This window comes from Narcine bancroftii, chromosome 3, assembly GCF_036971445.1.
Source record: "Narcine bancroftii isolate sNarBan1 chromosome 3, sNarBan1.hap1, whole genome shotgun sequence".
Taxonomy (NCBI): domain Eukaryota; kingdom Metazoa; phylum Chordata; class Chondrichthyes; order Torpediniformes; family Narcinidae; genus Narcine; species Narcine bancroftii.
In genome coordinates this window covers 110,027,040-110,044,041 of record NC_091471.1, presented here as the reverse complement: position 1 = coordinate 110,044,041, position 17,002 = coordinate 110,027,040, and the positions used below count along the sequence as shown (strand labels likewise).

At 38.0% G+C, this 17,002-nt stretch overlaps 1 protein-coding gene across 2 annotated transcripts in view; it reads left to right on the top strand.

The window, feature by feature from the left end:
- Nucleotides 1-17,002, top strand: part of limch1b (LIM and calponin homology domains 1b) — a 415,809-nt gene that overhangs the window by 275,220 nt on the left and 123,587 nt on the right. For both annotated transcript variants that reach the window (XM_069924806.1, XM_069924805.1), the window contains exons 6-8: nucleotides 6,091-6,201; nucleotides 8,029-8,224; nucleotides 13,816-14,068. In XM_069924806.1, coding sequence (XP_069780907.1) covers nucleotides 6,091-6,201; nucleotides 8,029-8,224; nucleotides 13,816-14,068 — 560 coding nt within the window. The remainder of the gene's footprint in view (nucleotides 1-6,090; nucleotides 6,202-8,028; nucleotides 8,225-13,815; nucleotides 14,069-17,002) is intronic.

Sequence of the window (17,002 nt, the reverse complement as noted above, 5' to 3'; positions counted from 1 at the left end):
TTTCTGAAGGCAAGGCAGAATTACCACTTATTGTTAGTACAAAAAAATAGCTGCACACAATACACACATGTAATGAATAAAGAAATTTAAACAAACTGTGCAATACAGAGGGGGAAAAAAACAATAAACTGAATAAGTTAAGAGTCCTTAAATGAGTCCCTGACTGAGTTTATTCTTTTTTATTGTAATTCTTTATTTATCGCACTATGAACCATATTAACCAATATATTTACTGATGCATCTCTTTAAATATTCACAGTGACATTTTCTCTTTTTTTCCCCCATCCCTCCCTTCCCCTTTCCCACCCCCTCCAAAACCAGTAAATATTGGACATATAAAATAAAATAAAACAATATCTTTATACAAAAGGAATACAAACAAAAAAGACGTATCATCCACTTATTCACATTAAATCTGATCGTGTTTATCTTCTTATCATTTTAGGTGGTGGTGGTCCTAGGCCTGCCCTTTCTGTTATGTTCCATATATGGTTCCCAGGTTTTTTTCAAACATTGTAACTTTGTCTTTTAAATTTTATGTAATTTTTTCCCCCCAATGGGATACACTTAAACTTGGTTATATATTCCATTAATGTTTATAGTCATATAGTCTAACGTGGCCATCTTATATCTTAATTTTCACTTCTTTTCTGCCACTTCACCACCTCCATCCCTCTTTTCCATTACTGTTTTTAAAGTTTTCCTTTTTAACCTCAATATATGACAACACATTTAAGACATAAAATACCCCAATAATCCCCACAAGCAATAATCCTTTAACCCCAAATGAACCTCCCCTCCTTGGATTGCCTCCTGTCCCTTGACGGCAACCACAACTCCCCTTTCCATTCGGTTTGCGAACTTACTAGCAAGCGTCAACCGATTTCGCAGTGACCACTATTCCCTCACCCCCAGAGAACACTATTTTCCTATACTTATAACAAAGCACTCTCTCTTTTTTTTCCTTCTTCCCCTTCTCTTATCCATCTTTAAATCTTTACATGTACATTATCTTTACTTTATATTTTTACATATTTTTGTATATTTTCTTGCCGGTCATCCTTCTTGTCACTCCTCCTCCTCTCTTCTCCTGTTCTGCAAATGTTCAGCAAATTCTTGGGCTTTCTTTGGGTTAGAAAACATTCCGTTCCCCAGGAATGAATACTTTGAGTACTGCTGGATGTCTTAATATAAAGTTATACCCATTCTTCCATAAGATTGTTTTCGCTGTGTTGAATTCCTTCCTCTTCTTTAAAAGTTCGAAGCTGATATCCGGGTAAAAAAATATTTTTTGTCCCTTATATTCTAACGTCTTCTCTAAACTTCTTTCTTGCTCCAGTATGTTTTCTCTTGTCATATATCTTAGAAATTTTACCAATATGGATCTCGGTTTTTGATGTGGTGGCGATTTCGGTTCTAGTGCTCTATGCACCCTTTCGATTTCTATTTCTTCATGTGAATCTGTCATTCCCAGCACCTTCGGGATCCATCCTTTTATAAATTCCTTCACATCTGACCCTTTGCCTTCTTTTAGGCCCACTATTTTTATGTTGTTTCGCCTACTGTAGTTTTCCAATACGTCATTTTTTTGTGACAATAAATCTTGTTTCTCTCTAATTTTTTTTCGCTCTCTTCAAACTTCCCTCTTAAATCATTTATCTCCATTTCTACAGCAGCTCATTATCTCGTTCCTCCACATTTTCTACTCTTTTCCCTATTTCAGTCATGACCAACTCAAGCTTTGCATTCTATCTTCAGCTCTTTTCATTTCTCTTTTGATTGAACTAAATTCTAATGATAGCCATTCTTTTAATGACCTCATTTGTTCTTCGAAAAAGGCTTTATCTGAACTTTGTCCTTCTATTTTACCTTCTTCTTTCCCTTGAAATTCTTGGTCTCCTGCCTCCTCTTCTTCTGTGTCTGTATCTATGTCTGTGTCATCTTCTTCTCTTCTCTGTATCTGTGTATCTTCATCCTTCTCTGGTGAGCTGCTTCTGTATCCTTGCTGGGCCTACAGCTCCTGTGTCTCCTGTTGTTGGGCCTCCTGCTGCAGGTCTACCCACTGCTGGGCCTCCTGCCACAGGTTGTCCCCCTCTTCCAGCCCTTCATCCTCACCACTCTTCTTTTCTTCTTTCTTGCTTACTTCCCCTAGCCGAACGCCCTGATACTGGCCGTCTCTCACCTGGCCGCTTCGCAGTTGGCCACTCCTCAGCTGAGTCCCCCTCCCGTTGGCATTAATCTTTTATTTTACTTGCGCACTGCTCATCTCTTCGCGCATGCAGAGTTGCACACCTCTTCTTGGCTCTGAGAGCCATTTTTGAAGTCCGCCGGTCGGGAGGACCCCGCTCCTCTGGGGACTCACCAACTCTGGAGATCAGCCGCTCCTCTCCACGGTGGCTCTCTGCTCCGATGCGCAGGTAAGGCCTTCTTCTTTCTTCTCCAGTGATTTTCCTTCTTCCCCTTTCACTGTTATTCTTACTTTTTCTCTTTTGGGTGCCATCTTCTCTCTCTTCTCTGTAACTTTATCTTTCTCTTCCTGTATTTTATGTTTATTGAGCTCTGTTTTTTCACATTTTTTTTTTCTTTTCTCTGGAGAGGCCTGGTTCCACCCGACCAGCCACTACTCCATCACGTGACTCCCCGATTGAGTTTATTCTTGAGGAATCTGATGGTGGAGGGGTAGCAGCTGTTCCTTAACCAGGTGGTGCAAGTCTTGTGGCAACTATACCTCTTTTCTGATGGGGCAGCAGCGAGAACAGAGCATGTGCTGGGTGGTGTAAATCCTTGATGATTGCTGCTGCTCCCCGACAGCAGTGTTCCTTGTACATGTTCTCAATGGTGGGGAGGGTTTTGCCTGTGATGTCCTGGGCTGTGTCCATTCCCTTTTGCAGGGCTTTATGCCCAGGGGTATTGGTGTCCTCATACCAGACCGTGATACAGCTGGTCAGCACACTTGCCACCACACATCTGTCAAAATTTGCCAGGGTTTCTTCTGTCATACCAAACCTCCACAAACTCCTGACGTGCACATGATAAGAGATCAAAGTATTAGGGGGAAATATATGAGTATGGATTAAAATTTGGTTATTGCCTTGATGATAGACAAATCAGTATTTTCAGGTTGAAGCGTTTAATTAGTGGAGTGCCCCAAGATTAATTTCTTGATCCTCAATTATGTATATTAGTGATCATAAGGAGGGGGCAGACTGTAAATTATCCAAGTTTCCGATAGTGCAAAAATAGTTTGAAAAGCTTGTTCCAATGGGGATGTTTGGATTCTGCAAAAGGATGTTGAAAGGTTAAGTGAATTGGTGGAATCTGAGAAAATGTAGAATCATTTGAGATAATGTGAGATGATACACTTTGTTAGGAGAAATCTAGACTATAATGTAAATGGAGAAAGATTCAAATGAGGGAAGTACACATGGATCTACATATTCTTGCATACAACTTGAATAAAGTGCAGCAAGTGGTTAGGAAGACAAATCATAGAGTCATAGATAGGTACAACATAGAAACAGGCCCTTCTGCTCATCCATCTTAGAAGATAAGCTTATCTACTCACATTTACTACAAACCTACTAACTTCCACAGCTATCTAGACTACATCTCTTCCCATTGTAAGGAAGCCATCCCTTTCTCCCAGTTTTGCCATCTCCACCACATCTGCCTTCAAGATGGGGCCTTCCATTCCAGGATATCTGAAATATCCTCCATTTTTGGGGTATGTGCCTTCCCCTCTAATGCAGTCAATGGAGCCACCTTCTGCATTTCTTCCATTTCTTGAAATTCCAGTCTTGTCCCAGCTTCCAAACAGAGCAGAGATAGGGTTCCCTTTATCCTTGTCATTCACCCCACCAGTCTCACATTCAGCATATGATCCTTTGTCATTTCTGCCAGCTGCAACTAAATCTCACCACCAGCTATATCTGCCCCTTTTCACCCTCCGTAGCCTCCTTGTCCACTCATCCCTCCCCATTTCTCCTCTCTGTAACCCTGGTACTTTCCCCTACAACTGTAGGAAGTATAACACTTGGTCTTGCACCTCCTCCTTTATCACCATCCAGGGACCGAAACAATCCCTTCTTGGTGAGGTAAAGATTCACGAGCACCTCCTCGAGCCTCATCTACTGCATTTGAAGGTACCAATGTAGCTGCCTTTACATCAGTGACACGAAGGCTCACTTTGTTTTTAATGGTCATTCTGAGCTCCTGATTTCATGCACTTTCAGCTCCACTCCCCATTCCCACATCAACCTCTCCATCCTTGCCTTTTACCACTGCCAGAATCGATCCAAACACAAACTACAGGAATGATACCTCATATTTCGAAATACAAGACATACTGCAGATGTTGAAAAGCTGGAGCAATGAACATGGAAGACAATAGATAGATAATGTTTCACGCCAAAACCTTCATTAGGAATAGCGAGAAATGGGTAGAGGCCTGAATAAAAGGGTAGGGTGAGGGGGAGGTGATAGATTAATATAGGTGGGAGAAGAAATGCGGGAAAAAGGGTAAGAAGCTAGGAGGTGAAGGGAAGAAGAGGCAGAGGGCTGAGGAAGATACATTCTGATAGGAACGGGGAGGGGGAGCTGGAGGAAGGAAAGTATGGGTGACAGACAGATAGAGGGGACGGTGAGGGAAAGAGAAGGAGGAGAGGGGCAGAAAGATGAGAGAACCAAGGGACATGAGAAATTGGAGAAGTTGATGTTGATGCCATCTGGTTGGAGACGGGCAAGTCAGAATAAAAGGCTCTGTTCCTCCAATTTGTGCATAGCCACCACTTAGCAGTACCGTCAACCAGGACAGGTGTGTCTGTGTGCGAATGGTTTTAGATTTGCCTCCCCTGGGGAAAGAGACTAGTTGGTTACCTTATCTCTGCTCCTCATTATTTTATAAATCTCTATAAGGTCCCGCCCCCCCAACCTTAGCCTGTAATGATTAAGGGAAAAAGATCCCGGTCTATTCAGCCTCTCAGTGTAACTCAAACCTATCAGTCCTGTAACATTCTCTTTTTTTTTGCACCCTTTTCAACTCAAGTGTTCCATGTGTCAGGTGATGACCACGTTCTACAAGATTTCAACCACATTCAACAACATACACCCACACTTTGACATTCAGAGGCATTATTATTGCTGTCCCCCACCTTCAATATCCTTGGAAGGGGGAAGGGAAAAGGCTCACCATTTGCTTGAAAACTAACTGACCAACTGCATAAATATATGTATATGTCATACACTGAGTATCCTGTGGAAAGTAACTCACGGTCTGTTATCCCAAAGTCTTAATATAATCTAAATTACTCAAGTCAGCATGAGACCGAATACCCTCCACTTGTTTTGGTGAGTTCCGGTCCTTCAACTGTCAAGAAGCTTTAGGCTATCCAGACAAAGCATCTCTCATGCATCCCATCCACTACTATAAACATTCATTTCCTCCCAGCAGTACATCATGATTGCAATGTGTACCATCTACAAAATGATACACATGGATAATTTCAAGAAGTCAAACCTTGATACTTAATGTTCTTGCTTTTTAAATAATTTCAATCTCTCGGTTCCTCGTCTATTTAGCTGGTAAGGTTCACAAATCTGGCAATAATCAAGCTAAATCCAAGTCTTAAATATATGATTGTAAAAAAAAAATTCCTTCTCTTGCTCTCACTGCTCCCCTCCCCCAAACCTCCGCACTCCAAAATTGTTGCCCACAATGAAGATTGCACTCCAAATGGTCACTTGGTAACTGAGCACTCACTTACGACTACAAGCCATATTATAGAGAAGCTTTGCACTTTAAACAAATGTTTTACATTTAGATCTTCAATTAGTCTTTTTCAAAACATGTTTTCATTGTGCTAATTTGCAGCCTGACTCTAGTGAGGGACAAAAGCAGATAGACATGGCTCAATATGGGTACAAAAGGAACCTCTACCCAATATACATTGACCTGCCAACAATAGATTTTGTTTAATGCCTCTTATTAACTTTTGATAATAAATATGATATTGCTAAAACAGTGTGATTCTCCCATTGCTGGATTTCAGGAGATGGAAATAAAGAATTCTTGTAATCAATTATATCTCACAGGTTTTAATCACTATTTACTGGCTTGGAAAAGCAGCAAATAGCTGTACATCTTACAATGGACCAACACTAAACCTCAAAGAATTTGAAGGATTGTTGTCTCAGATTCAAAAGGTAATGCATTTCCATTTCATTGGGTGGTGTCCGCACACGTGCAAGTGTACGTTTGTGTGTGCATGCATGTGTGCGTATGTGTGTGTCTGTGCATGCGTGTGCATCTTTATGCTGTTTTGTGAAGCATTGTTTTATATTATGTTCAATGATATTTAATTGATCTAAAATAATTCCCCATTCTTACTTCCTCTACAAAGTTATTATAATGTGGATAAAGTCCATACAAGACCCTCAGTCTTCTGGTTGGTTTCATAAATAGAAGGAGAAAAAGTTTGGAATGGGATGATATTGAATAGGTGCTCAATGCATTCAGATCAAATTCAATATCAAATATTTTCTTTGAAGTAAACGTCTATGCAAATAAGAGAGCAACAAAAGTTCTGAAAAGAGCCAATTGTTGAACCAGGCGGTGACCACAGAGCTACTGCTATCCATGTGCTCCTTTCCAGTTCTTGTTAACTTGGGACCAATTATAAATATTCTGGATGAGATAACAACTGCTACATTTATTTCAGATATTGATAAAGGAATTTGATCCAAATGTTTTGGGGATCTACATGGTAATATCACACAATGTTTCTGGACTAACTTTGAGCTTGTATGTGAAATTCTTCAACTTATAAAATAATTTTAGCTGCATAGTCTTCACTTTTCATTGTTGATATAACATTACACAGAATCAGTGGAGAAAAAGGAAAACCATTCCATTCCCAGCATTGAACAATAAATTTTGTAAAACTTTACCTTCATTAAAATTTGTCTCTTTTGAAGAAGCAGAGAGAGTTTAAGAATTTTAAAGTTAAATCCTTTCAAACCACTTGCTGTGTTTTTAAATTTGCATTTGAAACTAACCGGTTCAGTAGGTAGAGAACAATTCATAAAATATGAACCATGTGCTACAAACAGAAATGAACAAGAACACCACTGTATTTCATTCATGTGCTGTTTTTGAAATTCTTCTTAACTCTGTACCAATTATAAATATTCTGTGTGAGTTATCAGATGCAACTTTTATTTCAAGCATGAAAAATATCATGATTAAACTGTCACAAGTAATCCAAAATCATTGCAAGACTAGTAAAGTGAAACCAAGAAAACTATAGAACATATGTGAGCTGATCTATCCCTTTCTGTACCAATTAATGTTAAAGCAATCTTTAATCGAGACAAGGGATTTATTATACCACTGAAGTAAGCATAGCATGGGATGGCTTCCATTGACCTTTTCTTAGGCTAGAGTTTCGATGTTTAGTACAGGCTCCTTGCCCTGGAAAGAATTTATAATCAAGGTCTGTGAAAGGCAGCGATTGTTCTCAAGGCTCCAACCGTGTGGGTTAGATGCAAGTGCGCTCATATCCTTCAAAGCCAACAGTTGGCAAGCAGCAAAGTCCTGGAATGATTTTTTTTAAAAGGAACAGCTTTTGCGTATTTTCATTGCTGATTGCTTCTGAAAGCTATTTCTCCTTAATCCAGGAATTCTATTCGTCCAGCATTGGGAAGGTTCAGTGCAGGATTTGTTCTATTGAAATCCAAAGGTTGTCAGTTTGCTCTGGTAATGGCCACTGACAGGGTGCTTGCACATGGATGATCTCTGCCGTTTGGAGAACATTTTGAAAATGAGTGAATTGAAGCTGGGAAATGCATAGCTTCACCAGATGCAGCCACCATTGTTTCTTACAAACATAACTCTGGATTATATTATGAAAATTACAGTGACTGAATTGCTGGTTTTATTTAATTTTTTTAACCTTTGAAAACTGGGGTAAGTAGCTGCTTCAATGTATAAATTTATCGTAATAATTCATTTCATGCTTTGTCCATCACCAGGAGATGGAGGACACAGATAGTCCAAAGCGAAGTATTCGTGACAGTGGCTACATTGACAGCTGGGACTCTGAGCGCAGTGACTCCCTATCACCTCCCAGACATACCAGGGATGATTCCTTTGATAGTCTGGAGTCCTTTGGGTCACGCTCACAACAGACTCCATCCCCAGATGTGATATTTAGAGGAAGTAGCGATGGTATGTACTGACAAAGTACAAAAAGCATATTTCCTATAAGCAAATTAACCAATGGTTACAAGTCTGTGGTATTAATGTCTGTTAGTGCACAACACAATCTTTTAGAGATGTATGACGATCTGGTGGAGACACAGGACTTTGAATATTGGGTTGTATTTAAGTCTCCCATATTGGTCAGAGGCAGGGATGTTAGAGGCAGCATTTACACAAATAAATTTATACAAAGAAATCTATACTCAGTAGCATGTAAATGCTCTTTAATTGACAGCCTGCTTTATCTGTTAAGAATAAGGATTTTAAATTTCAGTGCTTGAAAATGATGTTCAAGACTGAAATAAAATGAGGCATTATTCCAGAGTTGTCTATTTTGTTAAATTGGGTTTGGGCAAGTTGGCACCCGGTTATCTCATAAAACATGGGTTGATAGGAAGCCAAATTGGTTTATATTCATGTTATCTGTAAGAGAACTGATGGATTAATGTGATACGACTGTGAATGTAACTTTTTAGAAAGTGACAAATGATATCTGTCTAAAAGGCAATTGAGAAAAAAAGGCTTAACTAAATTTCTGGCTATTTTCATATCTTTTCTCAATTGTAATGTTTTTGGACTTTTGAAAACCATTGTTAATCACATAAAAGTTAATGAATGAAAATAGAAAAAACCCACTCTAGAAATGCCAATAAAAAAAGACTTTTTATGCAGAGATAGGATTACTAAGGGTGTTACCTTACCTTCTGTAAATGAAAAAAAATGTACACTTAAGATGATTGAGTTTGCAAAATGAAGTATGTTACTGTCTTAGCCCTGGATACTGTTTCCAGACAAATGAAGGTTGTGATGGTGGCAAGATTCAGATTAATTTTGAGCTCCAAGAGAAAACTGATGATGAATACAGCAATTAGTTTGAAAAGCATGGCTAAATTTGAGTCATTTGAAGAGCATGTAACTGATAAAGTAATGAAATATACTTGGATGAACTACCTTGCACCAAGAATATTCTTTTTCACTAAAGTTGATAAACTACCGGGCTTTGGTGTGATATGCACACCAGGTATGATAAAGAGGCGGCTCTAACCATTATGTTCCAATCTTTACCAGCTACAGGCAGGGAGCTGAAGGAGTAATGTTCTACTCAATGTTTACCGTGTTGAAAAAGTAAAAGATGAATAGTTGAAGCTATAGCTTACAGGCCATTATGACCTTGTTGGTATAAAACATTAAAACATATTCAGAAAGGTAGAAGTAAGCATTTTTTTAAAAACCTGCATTTATTTGAGGACATTTGGCATGAATATTAAGGGGAGGTCATGTTTGAAGGTCATGTCTGACAAATTAGATAGAATTTGTTGAAGAGGTAATGAGAAAGATGAATGATATTTTGTTTTTGATTCATTCAAACGATACGGTAAACTGACAGACTGTCAATTAGTGCTCGTGCCTGATTTCTATTGCTCAATTTGTTAAATCTTTTCATTTTTAAGGAGTCTCACTACATTTCTGGCTAATTTTATCTTATACACTTGATTCATCCTTATTAATCTTTCAGTTGCTCTTTGCCTTTTTTTACATTCTTTTTACATTCTGCTCTAGTGAGTTTGGGGAATTAATAATGGAAAGCAAGGAGATACCAGGTGGAATAAGCCGTTACTTTGCAAAAATCTTATTACTTTCATTCTCTTTAGTAAAGATTTTTGCAAAGTATTGGCTTATTCACAATTAATTGTATATTGGGAATCGGAAGAGGAACTCAGCCAATTGCATCATTAGGAAAATGGTACTGAGCAAATAACTGGACTTGTAGACTAAGAAATCACCAGGTCCTGATGACTTCATCTGACAATCTTCAAAAAAAAGTAGCTGCTGTGTTATTTGAAATCTTGACTTAAATTTTCCAAATGCTCTAGATTTGGTAAAGTTTCTCTTTATTGGAAAATAATGAATACAGCTTTCTATTCAAAAAGGTGGGTGGTGGAGGGGGGCTGGGGAAGGTGAGATAAAAATCAGGAAACTACAGGCCAGTTCGCTTCGCATCTGCCATAGTGAAAATGTTAATGGCTGTTATTAAAGACAATACAAGGCAATCATGAATAGTCAACCTAGTTTAATGAAAGGTGGATCATGTTTGACTAAGTTATTGTCATTTGTGTAGTACACTAAGATTTACCACAATCATTGAGGAGATCAGTGGTTATCATAAAATCTCATGGTGAAGGAGGAAAAACATTGATGTGGATAGATTTGTCTGGCAAATAACAATTGGAGATTGACCAGAAATGGCTCTTTCTCAGGTAATAGATGAAGCAAGTGTTGGACCACAAATCATTGCTGAGGCCTCATCTTTATATTATTAATTTCCCCTGAGAAAGTAACAGTGAGCTCCTTTCTCAAAGTACTGCATTAGTAAGTCAGGTGGGTTTTTATTGACAAGTTAATAGGTCATGGTAATAGTGATTAGTATTTTTTAAGTAACGACTTAATCAACTGAACCTCTATTCACTAATTGCTATTGGTGGGATTCAAATGCTTAACAATTTCTTCAGATTACTTTAAAAAATCCACAATTGAATCATAGCATGTTTGATGTAATATTTATGGATCTGACAAAGATTTTGAGAAATGCATTTGAAGTGTAACAGTATATAGATATGTTGTTGGGAGATAAATTGGGCAAGTTTTTTAGTGTAGGTCACATACAAACACTTTTAAACAGATCTTATTTACAATACTGGAGCTCTGCTAATGCTAGACATATCGGGGCCTCAGAGACTTTGCAAAAGCTTTGGAGAATGCCCAAGAGACTTCACTAATAGATTGTTGTTTAAAAAGACAACAGATGAAAGAACTTGTCAGAGCCACCTTCTGTCTGGAGGGGACTTGCTGTTCTAAGAGGGTCATGTGGTTTTTCAAGCAGAGAGAGTCAAACAGGCTTACTCTGTGTGTGTGTGTGTGTGTGTGTGTGTGTGTGTGTGTGCGTGCGTGCGTGCGTGCGTGCGTGTGTGTGTGTGTGTGTGTGCGCGAGAGAGAGACAGTCAGAGAGAGAGACAGACAGAGAGAGACAGACAGACAGAGATAGAGATCAGTTCTACAGTTTTACAGTCAGCAGCAGCAACTGGAACTGGAACAGGACAAGTTGGCAAGTTTGTGGAAAACCGCATTTGGAAGACGGGAAGATCACCCTGGTCAAAGCCCTTGTGGTTCATGCAAGAGGAGAGGACTGGCTGCCTAATGTTTCACTTGAAATAGGAGAAACAAAAAGGCACTCCATAGTGATCTGAAAGAAAGAGGTTATCATCTGGAGAACCCTGAGGGGGCAAGTTTAATCAGCAAGACACTGAAGTGGCTGATGGAAGTAAATCAGTTGGGAAGCAAAGGCAATGGTAGACAGGTAGTTTCATTGACAGAAAGAATGTTTCCACTGAAATTCTACAGGCCCCAATAAATAGTTCCTTGGCATTCATGATGTATATCAATGATTTAGAGTTAAGTGTAGTGACCATAATTAAGATACAAATTATCAAAAGGATGCCTGGATGAGAAGATTTAACTTGCAGGAAGTTTAATTATAGTTTGCTTGTGCAGGCAGCAAAATGGCAAAGAAAATTCAATCCAAAATTCAATGGAAGCAAAATAAGTTCAAGGGATATACAAAGATGATTTGACTCTGAGAAATGTGGATACATTTGCATGCCTTGCACAATACACAAGGCATTCTACAAAGAAAGAAAAATTCACAAGAAAAGGGCTGTGATTAACAAAGAGTTAAAGACAGAATCAAAATAATTAAAAAGTATAAAATCCTGTGAAGTGATGGGGGTCAGAAGAATGGAGATAACATAAAATTCAGCAAAGAATTACTAAAAAGTTAATAAAGAAGGACAAATCAAATTACAAGACAAAGCTAGGCAGAAGTGTGCAATGAGATAATGTTTCCATAGATATTGAAAATAGAAAAGATAAAGTGAACATTAGTGCGAATCTGGAGAATGACAATAAAACAAAAAAATGACAGATGAATTAAAAGAATATGTTGGATCAGAGAGCACTTCAGAGAATGCAAGTAGTATCACAAAACTCAGTGTAAATCATGTATTGGAAATTAGAGAGAAGTTTACAATTAACAGGGAAGTGGCGCTGTACAATTTTTAGAGTTGTAGGCTGACAAGTATTTGAGTTCTAATGGACTTCAGAGATATAGCTGGTGAGATAGTTGATACTTTGGTGTTAGGCTTCCAAAATTCCCTAAAAAGGTTCTATCAGAATGGAAAAGAATTGAATGTAACTTGTTTATTCCAAAAGGGAGGAAAAGAGAAAACAGAATGTAGGCCTGTTAGCTTATTAGCTAATATAGGGAAAATATGAGAAACTATTTAGAAAGAGTTATATCCAAGATTATCAAGAATAGTTGACCTGGATTTATGAGAAGGGAAGGGAAACTTCAATTTATTGAAGTTCTTTGAAGAAGTAACATGCAGTATTGAGGAAGTGATAATTACCAGACTTAGGTTGACAGAAGACATTTGGTTATATGCTGCTTTAATGTTATTGTGGAAAATACAGTAAAAGCTGGAGTTAGTTTAAACTACCAAGTTTGCAGATTGTACAGAAGTAGGTAGGAAAGTAAGTTGTGAAGACAACTTAAAAAGGCTACAAACACGAGGATAGGTGATGTGAATGTGCGATGTCTGACAAATAAGGTAGAATGTGATAAATTTGCTAAATTTTAAATTTTGGCAAGAAAAAATGAAAGGAAAGCCTATTGCTCATCTCTAAGATAGCTACTTACATGATGCACAAACAGCTAGCACACAGGTACCATAAGTAATTAGATATGATCCTTTTCCACTCCCAGCTGTCTGCCTCGAATCTCTCCCTTTTGTTCACCTGTTTCATCCCTCCGCATTCTTGTTACCTAGACATCACCATCTCCCAAATTATTCCATCAGCCCCTCACCAACATATCTCCGCATCTGGATTGTTTTCTCCCTTGACTTGCATTGCAACCCCTTCCCTACCTGGTTCCATATGCCCAGTGTTCCTCCCTTATCTGGTTTGACCTATCACCTACCCAACTCTGCCTGAACTCTCTCCCTTTCCCACTTGGCTTCATCTGTCCATATCCATTCCCCTCATCTGATTCCGCCAATCACCTCTCAGCCTCTGTCTCACCCCTACCTACATATTTTTGACATCCCTCTGCATTCTTGGTACTAATCCAAGGATTTGACCTAAAACATTGACTATCCTTTTGCCCACGAAGTGCCACAATGACTGTATTTTGAATTTAGAGTTTGAGATAACCCTTTAAACATCCGAAGAGTGGAACAAATGACTTTCTTTAGTCGAAAATTTCTATAATTCCAATAAATTATAATAGGATATCTAAGTACTTTTTAAATATGGTGCATAGTTCTACTTCTTCCACTCTATCAGGAAAAGCTCAAGATTCCTACCATATACTGTCTGGAAAATGTTCAGACAAATTGTTTTGTTATTCTGTGCTATTTCTAACTTCACTTAAAGCATTGATGAAATGGATCACAGTGAAGGGATGGATCCATTTCTGATGCCTTTTTTGGGTATTCCTAAAGGCCGTGGCAGTGATTCTGAATCGGATGTGACGCAGAAGACACCTGATGTAAAGCGAGACGATATGTCAGTCAGACGGTCATCCTGTAATGAACCTAAATCGTCCTTGCCTTTTAACCAATATCTGCCCAACAAGCACAATCATACATCTTACATGCCAGCACCTCTCCGAAAAAAGCGGACTGAGCGTGGAGAACACTACAGGAAGAGCTGGAGCAATGCCACCTCATCTATAGGAGCAGAACGACCTTTCAGGTAGGTAACTGTCATTTTTAAGTTATGCTGTATGAATTTCAGGTACTAAGTAACATTAGCAACAATCCCATGCACATTAAATTATGGAGGTACTTTAATATGATTCCATTATGCTTTTAGATACTTTGGGGTGATTGTAAGTTGATGTTCATGCTTCACTAAATGGTTCTCTTAAACTAGGTCATCACACAAATCCTAGAAATTTCTACCAATTATTGAAAAGCAAACAACATTCATGATTTTTTTCCCCACCTGAAAATGGTTCATTGCCATCTTCATGGATTCTAACATGAAGATGATTCCTTCATATAAAATGCAAGGCAGAAAATTGACGTGAGTACACTTGGAAATAGTTGACCTGCAGTAAAATTGATAACAGTCTGCGGAATGAGTTTTATTGTTACAACTTTGGATGTATTCAGCATTTCCCAGTGTATTCGAGAAATAAAAATCCCAAGTACATGCAAACCATCATGGGCTATAGTCCTTCAAAGAGATAGGTTTGATATTTATTCTGATTTGGTGAATACATAAAAGTTTTAAATTTCAGTTGCATGGTTAGCATTTTGGAAGTTTGGTGATGGTAAGACTTCAGTTGGCTACAATCCCAACAGACTTGTAATAATTCAGAATTGTACAAAATTGTACATTCTTGATTTCTGACTTTCTGGGATGACAGGTCATTAACTTAAAATTATATCAGTAATAAAGAACAAATGGATTGTGATCACCTGTGACTTATATTGTAAGTTAAATGTTTTTGCTCTTAATATATCTTGTATAACTGAATAATCATAGTCATCCTGAGCCTATACAAGAAGAATGCAGTGAAGAATCCTCTCAGGGTGAAGATTTTGCTGAGCCATCAACTACATTTCCCAAAACTCAAAAGATTAATGATTCCAAGCCAATGGTCGAGTTTGAAGTGGCTGCTTTTGAGGATGCAGGTGGCCCCAAGAACCAGCTACGAACTTGTCCGGTGGAAGACCCTGGACACAGTGCAGCCAAGGAAGGTACAAGATGGGAGAGGAAGAATGAAGAAGAAATTAAGAAACTGGAAAGAATTCAGAAAGCTGGTATCATGGTCATGCCAGCATCTGAAAGATACAGCAGGTCAGCAATGTTTGTGAGCTCTCATGGAGGTGAAGTAAAGGCATGTTGTGTTGTTAGCTTAGTGGGGTTTTATTGGCATGATTTTCTTTGGAAAATTTTGTAAACTTTGCCTAGTATTTAAACTAGAGCTTGATGTGAAGTATTAAGTTCACCATAAGTAGATCACAATCTAGTGAAATTTGAAGACAATTAATTAAAATATTTTAAAAATTGTAAATTCATGTTAAGGATTTTGGTATTGAATGATTATTTTAAGGTAATTATTGAGATGATATAATAGGAATAAGTGATGAGGCACATGATTATGTATGCGTAACCCCAGTTTGCTGGCTGATGTTCATTTTCGCTTTGGATTTTTGGACATGTTGTCATACGCACATTAAGCAATATTTTCTGCATGACTGTATTCAAATTCCTTGATAATGTGCTGTGTGAATATTTCAATCACAATAGATTGTGCTGAAGAAGCTGCTGTTCACTTATCCAAAAATTTACAGAGCAGCCTTACTCATCTTGGCATGACATTACTACACAACTAACACTTTGATGGAATTTACTTTAGCAACATAATTCCGTGTCCAATTAATATATACACTTCAATACCACATCTTGGCTTTCATGTCAGGAAGATGTTGAGATTTTTGTACAGGTTCTCACTACCACCTCCAACTTTGCCACTAAATCAAATATTGGAACTGTTCACCATGGAAATTAAAGAGGGGATGAAGCCTATGTGCTGAGATTCCTAAAGAATGCTCCCAATAACTGAATTTGGGGTTACAAATTCAGAAAATTAGTCTTAGTGAAAACAAACATGAATTACAAAATTAACGGAGATGAGTGAGGCATTCACTTGTTACAAAAAAAATAATATTATTAATGTCAAGCTTCATCCGTAGGGAGTTAATTTGGAATTTTGGGTTACATGTTCCATCTTTGGGTTATAGCTGAGAATGATGTGACCAAACTTGTTTCAAATATCTACTGATACACATGATTCTTCACAAGGTTACAAAATTGAAGACTATTCTAGAGGAAAAGTGTTGTGCAAACATACCAATGTGCAAATTAGGAGGAAGGGTAGACCAAATAATCCCTCAAACCTGATCTGCTTTTTAATAAGGTCATGGGGTATCTGATTACAACCTCAGCTCCGCAATCCCAACTATCCACTGTAACATTTCACTCTTTGGTTTTCAAGTATGAATCTACCACTGCTTTGGTATGATGGAGCTCAAGTTTGTTTATTATCATCCGTCTACATAAACAACCCAACAAATTGGTGTTTCTCGAGACCACAAACACAAGACAAAATAATCACATATATACATAAAGATACCATTTAAAGTAAATATATATGTGTATATAAGTCTCCATTCCACCATCCTGTGAGGAAGAGAGTTCCAAAGAATCAAGATAATCTAAAAGAAAAAAAATCACCTCGTCTGTCATCAGTGGCTAACTTTTTATTTTAAAAATTATCATAATTTTTGTCTCTAATTTAGTTTAAGTTTATTTGTCACTAAGTACCTTGTACAATGAGAAGGGTTCATTTGCAAACACACTAGTAGGTTATCCATAACATTCATACAGTCATGTAAAGAGCACAACTTAGAGTACAGAGTTACAATAAAAAGAAAGATTAATTAGCACCAAGCAAGGGCAGCATGATTACACTATTGTGGAGTTCATTCAAGAGCCTGATAATTGTGGGGTTGAAACTGTCTTTAGGTCTGTTGATGCATGCTTTCACACTCTTAAGCCTTCTCCAGTTTGGGAGGGTGAAGAAAGTGTGTCCAGGGATTGATAGGTCTTGGCCGT